Genomic DNA, 14,102 nt, shown 5'->3' on the forward strand with positions numbered 1-14,102 from the left:
TAAAAAAAAAAAAAAAAAAAGTTTACTGACCGCAACATGACATGCATAAATAGATGAAGTCAAAGGGGGCGTGGCCCGTGGCGTCATCAGAAGACAGGAAGTGCTCCATGTATATAAAACACATTCATTAAAAAAAATAAAATAAAAATAAAAGAGTTTCCCTCTTCAGTTTTTGCTCTTTTTTTTTTTTAAAAACTTGACAGTTTTTTTTTTTCCAGCTGACTTGAAAGTGAAGGTAGGCTCCGCCTTGCTCCTTCCTCATTGGCTACCTCCTCCTCCTGAGGCCGCTCTCCATGCGGCCGAGCTCCTCGGACGTGCGGTAGAAAACGTCCAGCTGGCGGGAGTCCCACGCCCTCCACGCGCACACGCTCCACACCCCCTCGGCGCTCTGGAAGCCGCACACCACCGTCTCTTTCGCCACCAGCCCCGCCTCCACCAGCGTGCTGGCGGGCCGACAGAAAGGGGCGGGGTCAGACTAGCCACAGCACGCCATGTTTCATGTCATTTCTCAGGAACTGGACTCACCCTAAGGAGGAGGAGCTTACAGGAGGGTTGAGAAAGGCAATGACACGCCCCCTCAGCTCGGCGCCGTGCTGCCGCACTTCGATGACCATCACGTCTCCGCCGCGCCTGGCGAGGACACGTTTATTGGCGACTGATTGGCTAAAGTTATAGACTGGCGTGTGCCTTGCTGCTACCTGAAGACCCAGAGGAGGTCGTCGACCATCACCACCTTGACGGCCTGCAGGTTTGGAAAATAACTTTCTTCCTTCTGCCACTTGACGCCTTCGCCGTGCTGCTCTAAAGATGGCGGCGCCACGCCGATATCAGGGGTGTCCACGGAGCATGACGACGCCAGGGAGCAGCCCGTCGGCGAATCGCAGTTCGGGATGAGCTGAGTTCCCGCCTCTTCTGCGTTTGTAGGCTCCGCCTCCTCTTCTTTCCGGACCGCTGCCACGTGAGAGCTGTCAGTCGATGGACGCTGCACGCCGAAGACGTCGCGGAGAGGACTGCAGTCGCCGCAGCTGACAAAACGATACGGCGTGAGTAAGGGGCGGGGCCGGCGGGCGGCGCCGCCACTCACCAGTACTTGGCACAGAGCGAGAAAGAGACGGCGTGGAAGAGCAGCAGAGTGTTGCTGACGTCGTCCAGCGTCCACACTGACTCCTCCCCCCAGGCGCTGAATCCGGTCACCATGGAGACGACCGAGGACGGCGGCGCGTAAGGATCCAGCCTTCGCAAAGGGTCAAGGGTCACGCGGTCGATCACCAGAAGTCCCGGCCCGTTGGAAAACCACAGCTGCTGACAAAGTGGGCGGGGTGAGGGAGGAGGGGGCGGGGCCGCAACGGGTGACTTAAAACATTGGTCCCCAACCACCGGGCCGTGGCCCGATTGGTACCGGGCCGCAGAAGAATTTTTTTATTTTAAAAAAAAAAAATGTTTTTTTTTTTTCTTAATTAAATCAACATAAAAAACACAATATACAATTCCAATTATTGCACCAACCACAAAAACCTCCCTTTTTCATGACAAAGAAGAAGAAGAAGAAAAAAAAAAAGGACCTAACCCCCCCCCCGGGCCGCGGGACAAATTATTAAGCGTTGACCGGTCCGCGGATACAAAAAGGTTGGGGACCACTGATTTAAAACAATGGTCTCCAACCTTTTTGTATCCGCGGACCGGTCAACGCTTGATAATTTTATTTTATTTTTTTGTCATGAAAAAGGGAGTTTTTTTTGGTTGGTGCACTAATTGTAAGTCTATCTTATGTTTTTTATGTTGATTTAATAAAAAAAAAAAAAAAAAAAAAAGTGAATTTTGAAGTGAATTATATTTATATAGCGCTTTTCTCTAGTGACTCAAAGCGCTTTACATAGTGAAACCCAATATCTAAGTTACATTTAAACCAGTGTGGGTGGCACTGGGAGCAGGTGGGTAAAGTGTCTTGCCCAAGGACACAACGGCAGTGACTAGAATGGCGGAAGCGGGAATCGAACCTGCAACCCTCAAGTTGCTGACACGGCCGCTCTACCAACCGAGCTATGCCGACCCAATAAAAAAATTCTTCTGCGGCCCGGTGGTTGGAGACCACTGACTTAAAAGACACTGACCTGGGAGCCACCGCCGACCAGAACCATGCACCGGACCGGAGCAGGTCTCTGTCTGGGGTCCGAGTCCAGGAGGCCGAAGGAGGTCTTGTTAAGCGTGTGCGAGCAGAGGTAGGCATCGCCCCCTACCGGAAGCCCATCGACCACGGTGTAGACCGCCACCAGGCCGTCCGACATGCCCGCGAAGACCCGCTCCAGGTTCTGCGGAACATGGGAACACTGGCTTACTTCCTGGATCGATGCAAACTTAAAGGCCTACTGAAAGCCACTACTACCGACCACGCAGTCTGATAGTTTATATATCAATGATGAAATATTAACACTGCAACACATACCAATACGGCCTTTTTAGTTTACTAAATTGCAATTTTAAATTTCCCGCGGAGTTTCTTGTTGAAAACGTCGCGGAATGATGACACGTGTTTGTGACGTCACGGGTTGTAGCGGACATATTAGCCCAGCACCACACACACAGCTAAAAGTCGTCTCTTTTCATCGCATAATTACACAGTAATTTGGTCATCTGTGTTGCTGAATCTTTTGCAATTTGTTCAATTAATAATGGAGACGTCAAAGAAGAATGCTGTTGGTGGAAAGCGGTGGATTGCAGCTGCCTTTAGCACCAAAACACAGCCGGTGTTTCTTTGTTTGTTGTGAAGCTTTAACACAGAGCGGTCAAGCGAACATGTTTCTGTATGTCAACCAGCAAGTTTTTGGATGGGAAAATCGTGATATTGAGTTGGCTCTTACCGGAGACATCAGTGGATTATGGGACCTCCTACTGCAGCTCAAAAAGGCAGCTGTGATCTTGGCCCCTCGGCTTTTCTCAGAGACACTGGCGTTCACCGCAGCCATCCAACTTTCAGGTATGACTTCACAATCTTACTAAAAAACTATTAAAACAATAAGCAGATAAGGGATCTTCCAGAATTATCCTAGTAAATGTGTCTAATTATATCTGAAACGGTCCCACTGCCGCCGCCTGGAGCCGTCGGCTTTTCTTTTCTTTTCTTTTTTTTTGTGTGCTTCACTTTAACTTTCCTCATCCACGAATCTTTCATCCTCGCTCAAATCAATGGGGAAATTGTCGCTTTCTCGGTCCGAATAGCTCTTGCTGCTGGAAGCTATGATTGTAAACAATGTGAGGATGTGAGGAACCATACAACCCGTGACGTCTTTGCGCACATCGTCTGCTACTTCCGGTACAGGCAAGGCTTTTTTATTAGCACCAAAAGTTGCAAACTTTATCGTCGATGTTCTCTACTAAATACTTTCAGCAAAAATATGGCAATATCGCGAAATGATCAAGTATGACACAGAATGGACCTGCTATCCCCGTTTAAATAAGAAAATTTAATTTCAGTAGGCCTTTAAAACACCGCACCAGAGTATTACCGATGCCAATGCTATGCTGCTCATAGCCACTAGGGGGCTTGCTGTTTGGGCTTTCTAACAACTATGATATGTTGTGATGTTCAATTAATAGTAACTTCCTGTCTGACTAAAGTCCTTAGCATTGTTTATTAGGGCTGTAAATCTTTGGGCACCACACGATTCGATTTGTTTCTAGGAGGTAACGATTCGATTTAGAATCGATTCAAACCGGTACTGGATTCAAAATCAAAACATTAATATCATTGGGTGCTATGTTCTTTAATTAACTACATTGCTCCCCAACCCTGCCTTACGCCCGAATGCAGCTGAGATAGGCTCCAGCACCCCCCACCACCCCAAAAGAGACAAGCGGTAGGAAATGGATGGATGGATGCTCCATAAAATACATAAAAAGCTCTTATACATTTTTGTTACTTAAAGAAAACTGTTTTTTTTTTTTTTACACCCCATTGTTTAGTAGTCAAGTTACTAAAATGAAGAAAGAGTGGGGGCAGATTGTTGTATGCTAATTAGCACATTGTTATTATTTTGTGTCACAAAGCTGAAGAGTGTGTGTGTGTTTCTGTATTTCTAATCCTTTTTGAGACATGAAGAGGGAAAATTACCTTCCATATAAGGACCGGTGAACAAGTTAGGACCGAAATTATGGTCCTGATACGGAAAACCATTGCCTCTAATTGAGAGCCAAATACTAGAGTCCGTGAACATTACTCCAAAATCGGGATTAAAATTAGGCTGGTCCCAAAAAGGAGGGATTTTTCAAATTAGGCTGGTCCCAAAAAGGAGGGATTTTTCAAATTGCCGGCGTGTCGGTTTTAAAAGAGCTCCCCCTCTGGTCAACATATGAAATAACAAGTGTGTGTAAACATTTGACGTGCATCCCCTCTGGCCATCATATGAAATAACAAGTGTGTGTCAGAAATTGAAATGTTCCCCCTTTGGCCAAAATGTATTTAACAAAAAAAAAATTCTATTTTATATATATATATATATATATATATATATAGTTATTGGTCCTGCAATCACCCACTTCACGGTGGCAGAGGGGTTAGTGCCTCTGCCTCACAATACGAAGTCCTGGGTTCAATCCCGGGCTCGGGATCTTTCTGTGTGGAGTTTGCATGTTCTCCCCGTGACTGCGTGGGTTCCCTCCAGGTACTCCGGCTTCCTCCCACTTCCAAAGACATGCACCTGGGGATAGGTTGATTGGCAACACTAAATTGACCCTAGTGTGTGAATGTGAGTGTGAGTGTTGTCTGTCTATCTGTGTTGGCCCTGCGATGAGGTGGCGACTTGTCCAGGGTGTACCCTGTCTTCCGCCCGATTGTAGCTGAGATAGGCGCCAGCGCCCCCCCGTGACCCCAAAAGGGAATAAGCGGTAGAAAATGGATGGATGGATATATATATATATATATATATATATAGACATACTGTAATAACTTAAAGTAAATAATGAAGATTAAAAAACAATTACAAACAAATAAACCATAAAAAATTTACTAAAAGCTTACATTTTTTATATTTGCATAGTATGTATATATTATTAATGTTGTAAATACACATTTTTATATATATAAAAAAGGTGGTCCTAAGAGGTCGGCATTTTTCTCAGGTCTCAAGAAGGTATGAAATGCAAAAATGTGTGTGTGTGTGTGTGTGTGTGTGTGTGTGTGTGTGTGAGACACCTGTTCTCCAGCCGGGACGGGAAAGAAGCAGGTGATGACGGCGGGACAGGAGAAATGTTTCTGAGGCTGACTCAGTGGACACATGTCTTTGAGGACGTAGATGTACACTTCCTGTTCCTGTCACGTGACCAAGAAACAACAACAACAACAACATGTCACAGTAGGATTGGCATGAAAAGAGCAGCAGGTGGCGCTGGTGCGTACCTCGGTGGCCACCCACAGTGTGTCGGCCAACTTCATCTGACAACTGACTTTAGCGCCAGGACACAACATCCTCTTCACCTCCACCTGGCCTTGGTCCACATTCAGCACACTGTAGTTCCTTCACAACAACAACAAAGGGGTTGAAGTACTTCAGGAGAGGGGGCGTGGCCTCAGTGAAAGCAAGAGAAAGGAGGACATTGTCACTGAAGCTTTTTTTCACCTCAGGGCCCAATTTCTTCATTACATACGGCCGGGGCCTGAGCCTAGCTCCGTTTACATTTTTATTTTATTTTATTAATCTTACTCTTGATTTTATTGTCATTCAATAACTATATGTTATTGTCAAATAATATGAAACCATGCGTTAATCACAAAGATTCATTGAACACATGAAACGTAGGCTTAGGTCAGGCTGATTAGAAAAATTAGTACAAGTCAAACATACTGCAGAAGAACGGATTCATAAATAACTATAGAGATGTCTGAAAATGGCTTTTTTGCAGATATCCGATATTGTCCAACTCTTAATTACCGATTCCAATATCAACCGATACTGATATATATGTCAGGCTTTCCCCTGACAGTTTGTCTATGTTTTAGTTTTTTCCTCTGTGTTTAGTGTCTCCTGTCTTTAGTTCCTGTCTAGTGCTCTTATTTTGTCACCTTCCTGTCTTGTTCCCTGAGTGCTGTGTTCCTACTCAGCTGCGGCTGATTGGCACCTGGCCACACCTGTTGCCAATCAGCCTGCTCCTATTTGTACCTGCTTTGTCTTGTGTCAGTTGCTGGATCATTGTATTGTCTTGTCGATTTCACTTGTGATGTGTTATCGCCCCTGTCGTGTCGTACCTTGTCTTTGCAGCGTAGCGGTAAGCTATATTCAGTTGATGTTTGGAGCTTACTGTTTTTTGTTCCCTGCTTCCGTTTTATTTTTCATTACACAAATATGACTTCTGTTTACCTGTTTGCTACCCGCTAGCTTCCACGCTAAGCTCCTGTTTGTTACTTTCTAGCTCCCAGGCTAGCTCCTTTTGTTTGATTATCTGCCTCGTGCGCGCTTTGTGTTTGTACCCTTTTGGTTTAGTTTTTGTCTTAGTATTTAATTAATTCATGTTTTCACATTCCATGCCTGCCTCCATCTCTGCATCTTGGGGTTCAACACCAAATAACTGACAATATACAGTCGTGGAATTAACACACTACTATGCCTAATTTTGTTGCGATGCATTAAACAATGTAACTGTGACGCCCATGGGGTTCATATTTGGTTTTGGTTTTTTGGACATTCAGTTCTTGTTCCTGCACTTCCTTGCTTTTCTTATTTCCATAGCAACTCATTAGTTTCCACCCTGTCTTCAAGTCATGCCCCTGTCCTCAGTTCTCACACCTGTTGATAATTATCATAGCTATTATTTAAGCCACAGTTACCAGGAAGTCAGCCTGGCAACTACATATTCCTCAACTGCTTCATGCCATGCTATGCTGTTTATTATTTCTGTCCATGCCACGTAAGTTTTTGGTTTGTTTTATGCCACAGTTATTGTCAAGTTTGTTGTACGCCATTGTGCGCGCCATTTGTTTGCCTTTTTTATTTATTAAACACTATAATTGGGGGACGGCGTGGCGCAGTTAGAGAGTGGCCGTGCGCAACCCAAGGGTCCCTGGTTCAAATCCCACCTAGTACCAACCTCGTCATGTCCGTTGTGTCCTGAGCAAGACACTTCACCCTTGCTCCTGTTGGGTGCTGGTTAGCGCCTTGCATGGCAGCTCCCTCCATCAGTGTGTGAATGTGTGTGTGAATGGGTAAATGTGGAAGTAGTGTCAAAGCGCTTTGAGTACCTTGAAGGTAGAAAAGCGCTATACAAGTACAACCCATTTATTTATTTATCATAACTAACAAAAAGGCAAACAAATGGCGCGCACAGTGGCGGAGAACAAACTTGACTACTGAAAACAAATGATTAGCACAAAGGCATGACTATGAACAAAATAATCAAAACCTAAACAGTTAGCTCCATCTTTTACCACTTCTTCCACTCCCGTCCTTGCACGCTACACCACTACAGTAAAGATGCCGGAGAAAAGACGCTGCCGAAGGTGAGCCAAGTAGATAAGACCGCCCACAATACAGCGCATCCGGAAGCGACTGTCAGAAAGCGGCTTGAAGATGATCTGCAAAACATAATCTATGCAACATTTTGACCAAAGAACCACCATTACATGTTATGTAGAGTCCAGTGGTCCACAACCTTTTTGTAGCTGTGGACCGGTCAATGCTTGATAATTTGTCATGAAAAAGGGAGGTTTTTTGGGTCGGTGCAATAATTGTCAGTGTATCTTGTGTTTTTTATGTTGATTTAATAAAAAAATAAATACATTAAAAAAAATAATAATAATAATAATAATAATTATTCTGCGGCCCGGTACCAATCGAGACCGGTGGTTGGGGACCACTGATGTAGACCAGTGGTCCCCAACCTTTTTGTTGGGGACCACGATTGGTACTGGGCCGCGGAAGAATTTTTTATAAAAATTTTTTAATTTTAACATTTTTTTATTTTAATTTTTTTTTTATTAAATCAACATAAAAAACACAAGATACACTTCCAATTAGTGCACCAACCCAAAAAACCTCCCTTTTTCATCCATCCATCCATCCATTTCTACCGCTTATTCCCTTTCGGGTCGCGGGGGGCGCTGGCGCCTATCTCAGCTACAATCGGGCGGAAGGCGGGGTACACCCTGGACAAGTCGCCACCTCATCGCAGGGCCAACACAGATAGACAGACAACATTCACACTCACATTCACACACTAGGGCCAATTTAGTGTTGCCAATCAACCTATCCCCAGGTGCATGTCTTTGGAAGTGGGAGGAAGCCGGAGTACCCGGAGGGAACCCACGCAGTCACGGGGAGAACATGCAAACTCCACACAGAAAGATCCCAAGCCTGGATTTGAACCCAGGACTGCAGGAACTTCTTATTGTGAGGCAGACGCACTAACCCCTCTGCCACTTTTTTATAAATTTTTTTAATTTCAACATTTTTTTATTTTAATTTTTTTTTATTAAATCAACATAAAAAACACAAGATACACTTCCAATTAGTGCACCAACCCAAAAAAACTCCCTTTTTCATGTCAAAAACCTCCCTTTTTCATCCATCCATCCATCCATTTCCTACCGCTTATTCCCTTTCGGGGTCGCGGGGGTCACCATTCGTGTTCCAATGAAACCTCTGTCGTAGAATGCAAACGTTATAGTCCTGTTTGATTATGAACATGAACAAAAAAGTAGCCCGCGACCAAACATCGATCAATCAAAGTGTATTTATATAGGCCTTAATCACAAGTGTCTCAAAGGGCTGCACAAGCCACAACGACATCCTCGGCTCAGATCCCACATCAGGGCAAGAACTAAACTAACTCAGCCTAATGGGATACTATGAGAAACCTTGGAGGGGACCCCAGATGTGGGGACCCCCCCCCCTAAATAACATAAAACTCACACAGAAATGATTAGGTTTTTCTCCAGTGATGTTTTCTTTTCTCTGCTCGAATCATAGTAAAAGTGTTCCTCCAGACCAGGGGTCGGCAACCCGCGGCTCTTTGATCACTCTGATGTGGCTCAGCTGCTAAACGATTATTCCGTGAGGTTTCCGGATCTTAGTGCCTCTCTAAAAAAATCACCCGGGGATAACGTTCTTCAATTTTAACCTGGACTTCAATACTGAGGGTGGGCAGTGATGGCAATGCCTTAAACCTCCTCTACAACATGTGAACAGACGAAAGTGACTGCAACGCGTACTTGGCCAGCGGCCGTGCGGGTCACACTGAGGGTTGTGGTGTGAACAACTTTGCCGCTCTTGCTGGTGTGCGCCGCACTGTGGACCCACGCCGGGGCGGGAGTGGCAGGCGCATTTTGGGGGAGCATCGGCGCTGTGGCACGGCATGGACACGGAATGACGGGTGCCCAGAATCCTATGCATCCCTACTGCCTAGGGACGGCGTGGCGCAGTGGGAGAGTGGCCGTGCGCAACCCGAGGGTCCCTGGTTCAATCCCCACCTAGTACCAACCTCGTCACGTCCGTTGTGTCCTGAGCAAGACACTTCACCCTTGCTCCTGATGGGTGCTGGTTGGCGCCTTGCATGGCAGCTCCCTCCATCAGTGTGTGAATGTGTGTGTGAATGTGGAAGTAGTGTCAAAGCGCTTTGAGTACCTTGAAGGTAGAAAAGCGCTATACAAGTACAACCCATTTATCATTTATTTACCCCCGCTGGGCCTCGGGACATATTATCAAGCGTTGACCGGTCCGCAGCTAAAAAAAGGTTGGGGACCACAAGTAAGCGTTTTACATTTAGAACAAAATAATAATTATATGCCTCCTTTAATGCGCCCTATAATCCGGTGCGCCTTATGTATGAAAAAAGATAAAAAATAGACCATTCTGGAAAATACTGTATCACATATTTTGTGTTTTTTGCCATAAAAGGAGGGTTTTCTTTTACGGAAAGAGCAGCAAACATAAACCTTTTTTTTTATTGACAGAAAGACTTGACGTCGATCTGAAGAACTAAGCGTTGAATAATTGAATAAAAGAATAATAATATATGACTTGTTTGACCATTTTTATGACCGAGACCCTTTTTAAACTTTTGGGGAGCCTTAAGGCAGGGGTCACCAACGCGGGGCCCGCGGGCACCAGGTAGCCCGTAAGGACCAGATGAGTCGCCTGTTCTAAAAATAGCTCAAATAGCAGCACTTACCAGTGAGCTGCCTCTATTTTTTAAATTGTATTTATTTACTAGCAAGCTGGTCTCGCTTTGCTCGAAATGTTTAATTCTAAGAGAGACAAAACTCAAATAGAATTTGAAAATCCAAGAAAATAATTTAAAGACTTGGTCTTCACTTGTTTGAATAAATTCATTTTTTTTTTTTACTTTGCTTCTTATAACTTTCAGAAAGACAGTTTTAGAGAAAAAATACAACCTTAAAAATGATTTTAGGATTTTTAAACACATATGCCTTTTTAGCTTTTAAATTCCTTCCTCTTCTTTCCTGACAATTTAAATCAATGTTTTTTTCATTTATTTATTGTAAAGAATAATAAATTCATTTTAATTTAATTCTTCATTTTAGCTTCTGTTTCTTTGACGAAGAATATTTGTGAAATATTTCTTCAAACTTATGATTAAAATTCAAAAAAGTTATTCTGGCAAATCTAGAGAATCTGTAGAATCAAATTTAAATCTTATTACAAAGTGAATTTTAACCTATTTAAAACATGTCATCAAAACTCTAAAATTAATCTTAATCAAGAAAAATTACTAATGATGTTCCATAAATTGTTTTTTTCAATTTTTAAAAAAAGATTTGAATTAGCTAGTTTTTCTCTTTATTTTTTTCGGTTGAATTTTGAATTTTAAATGGAAGATAAACTGTGTTTCAAAATTTAATTTTCTTTTTTTTTCATGTTTTCTCCTCTTTTAAACCGTTCAATTCGGTTTTTTTCATCATTTATTCTCTACAAAAAAACCTTCCGTAAAAGGAAAAAAAAATGTACGACGGAATGACGGACAGAAATACCCATTTTTTTTATATCCATCCATCATCCATCCATCCATCATCTTCCGCTTATCCGAGGTCGGGTCGCGGGGGCAGCAGCCTAAGCAGGGAAGCCTAGACTTCCCTCTCCCCAGCCACTTCGTCTAGCTCTTCCCGGGGGATCCCGAGGCGTTCCCAGGCCAGCCGGGAGACATAGTCTTCCCAACGTGTCCTGGGTCTTCCCCGTGGCCTCCTACCGGTTGGACGTGCCCTAAAAACCTCCCTAGGGAGGCGTTCGGGTGGCATCCTGACCAGATGCCTGAACCACCTCATCTGGCTCCTCTCGATGTGAAGGAGCTGCGGCTTTACTTTGAGTTCCTCCCGGATGGCAGAGCTTCTCACCCTATCTCTAAGGGAGAGACCTGGAAACTCATTTCGGCCGCTTGTACCCGTGATCTTATCCTTTCGGTCATGACCCAAAGCTCATGACCATAGGTGAGGATGGGAACGTAGATCGACCGGTAAATTGAGAGCTTTGCCTTCCGGCTCAGCTCCTTCTTCACCACAACGGATCGATACAACGTCCGCATTACTGAAGACGCCGCACCGATCCGCCTGTCGATCTCACGATCCACTCTTCCCCCACTCGTGAACAAGACTCCTAGGTACTTGAACTCCTCCACTTGGGGCAGGGTCTCCTCCTCAACCCGGAGATGGCACTCCACCCTTTTCCGGGCGAGAACCATGGACTCGGACTTGGAGGTGCTGATTCTCATTCCGGTCGCTTCACACTCGGCTGCGAACCGATCCAGTGAGAGCTGAAGATCCCGGTCAGATGAAGCCATCAGGACCACATCATCTGCAAAAAGCAGAGACCTAATCCTGCGGTCACCAAACCGGAACCCCTCAACGCCTTGACTGCGCCTAGAGATTCTGTCCATAAAAGTTCTGAACAGAATCGGTGACAAAGGACAGCCTTGGCGGAGTCCAACCCTCACTGGAAATGTGTTCGACTTACTGCCGGCAATGCGGACCAAGCGATCAGTGCCAGAGCTTGGTCCGCAATTTTTTTATATATATAGATTTATTTATTAAAGGTAATGAAATGAAATGAATTATATTTATATAGCGCTTTTCTCTAGTGACTCAAAGCGCTTTACATAGTGAAACCCAATATCTAAGTTACATTTAAACCAGTGTGGGTGGCACTGGGAGCAGGTGGGTAAAGTGTCTTGCCCAAGGACACAACGGCAGTGACTAGGATGGCGGAAGTGGGAATCGAACCTGCAACCCCCAAGTTGCTGGCACGGCCACTCTACCAACCGAGCTATACCGCCCCTTTACGTAAATTGAGCAAATTGGCTATTTCTGGCAATGTATTTAAATGTGTATCAAACTGGTAGCCCTTCGCATTAATCAGTACCCAAGAAGTAGCTCTTGGTTTCAAAAAGGTTGGTGACCCCTGCCTTATAGGTTAAAAAAAATCGACATATCATATGTTTTGAAGCTGAAAAATACCAAAATGCTTAAATTTCCCAGTGGAAAAAGTTTGTACACCTGTGGTCTATTGGGTAAACAAGACAGCACACTCACCTAGCGGAGCCGTCGCCGTCCCAGAACACGACGCTGTGCCCTCTTAGTGGTGACAGGAAGAGCTGGGAGTGACTGCCGCTCTGCAGAACGTAGCGAAGGCAGGCGAAGGTCGGCTCCATCATGCGCCGGATGCAATGCGACGCCATCGGACGCTGACACGCACAACAGGAAGTACAAAACAAGCGTTAAAAGACACAATAAGTAACCAAGGTTCATTTTGACAGCAGTTTTTAAATTTAGTGTTAGTCAGAGTCTTTTAGAGAAAATCTATTTTAGTCTCACTCATCTAAGTAGATTTAGTTAAGACGACTAAATTCCGCAACATTTTAGTTGACATAAAAGTACATTTTGTCGACTAAATCCATCCATCCATTTTCTACCGCTTATTCCCTTTCGGGGTCGCGGGGGGCGCTGGCGCCTATCTCAGCTACAATCGGGCGGAAGGCAGGGTACACCCTGGACAAGTCGCCACCTCATCACAGATAAACAGACAACATTCACACTCACATTCACACACTAGGGCCAATTTAGTGTTGCCAATCAACCTATCCCCAGGTGCATGTCTTTGGAGGTGGGAGGAAGCCGGAGTACCCGGAGGGAACCCACGCATTCATGGGGAGAACATGCAAACTCCACACAGAAAGATCCCGAGCCTGGATTTGAACCCAGGACTGCAGGACCTTCGTATTGTGAGGCAGACGCACTAACCCCTCTGCCACCGTGAAGCCCTGTCGACTAAAGTATAGAATATAAAGCAGGGGTCAGCAACCTTTTTGAAACCAGAGCTACTTCTTGGGTACTGATTAATGCAAAGGGCTACCAGTTTGATACACACTGAAATAAATTGCCAGAAATAGCCAATTTGCTCAATTTACCTTTAACTCTATGTTATTATTAATAATTAATGATATTTATCTTTGTGGAAACACTGATCATCGTAATGATTTCTCACAATAAATATATATAGAAACAGATAAATATATTTTAAAAAAGGGTCCACTAAAGACGCTGAGATCATTATCCATGCGTTTGTTACGTCTCGCCTCGACTACTGTAACGTATTATTTTCCGGTCTCCCCATGTCTAGCATTAAAAGATTACAGTTGGTACAAAATGCGGCTGCTAGACTTTTGACAAGAACAAGAAAGTTTGATCACATTACGCCTGTACTGTATATACCTTTATATACATATATACATACATATATACCTGTACTGGCTCACCTGCACTGGCTTCCTGTGCACTTAAGATGTGACTTTAAGGTTTTACTACTTACGTATAAAATACTACACGGTCTAGCTCCATCCTATCTTGCCGATTGTATTGTACCATATGTCCCGGCAAGAAATCTGCGTTCAAAGGACTCCGGCTTATTAGTGATTCCCAAAGCCCAAAAAAAGTCTGCGGGCTATAGAGCATTTTCCGTTCGGGCTCCAGTACTCTGGAATGCCCTCCCGGTAACAGTTCGAGATGCCACCTCAGTAGAAGCATTTAAGTCTCACCTTAAAACTCATTTGTATACTCTAGCCTTTAAATAGACTCCCTTTTTAGACCAGTTGATCTGCCGTTTCTTTTC

General features: G+C 44.4%; 1 protein-coding gene across 3 annotated transcripts in view; it reads right to left on the reverse strand.

Annotated features, from left to right (window-relative positions):
• Positions 1-14,102, reverse strand: part of lrrk1 (leucine-rich repeat kinase 1) — a 111,456-nt gene continuing 97,354 nt past the window's right edge. For all 3 annotated transcript variants that reach the window (XM_061893125.1, XM_061893119.1, XM_061893111.1), the window contains exons 31-38: positions 12,527-12,678; positions 5,393-5,510; positions 5,189-5,305; positions 2,112-2,309; positions 1,085-1,299; positions 699-1,025; positions 526-630; positions 1-443 (exon numbers count right to left, since the gene is read on the reverse strand). In XM_061893125.1, coding sequence (XP_061749109.1) covers positions 266-443; positions 526-630; positions 699-1,025; positions 1,085-1,299; positions 2,112-2,309; positions 5,189-5,305; positions 5,393-5,510; positions 12,527-12,678 — 1,410 coding nt within the window. In that variant the 3' untranslated portion in view covers positions 1-265. The remainder of the gene's footprint in view (positions 444-525; positions 631-698; positions 1,026-1,084; positions 1,300-2,111; positions 2,310-5,188; positions 5,306-5,392; positions 5,511-12,526; positions 12,679-14,102) is intronic.

This window comes from Nerophis ophidion, linkage group LG02, assembly GCF_033978795.1.
Source record: "Nerophis ophidion isolate RoL-2023_Sa linkage group LG02, RoL_Noph_v1.0, whole genome shotgun sequence".
Classification (NCBI taxonomy): Eukaryota; Metazoa; Chordata; class Actinopteri; order Syngnathiformes; family Syngnathidae; genus Nerophis; species Nerophis ophidion.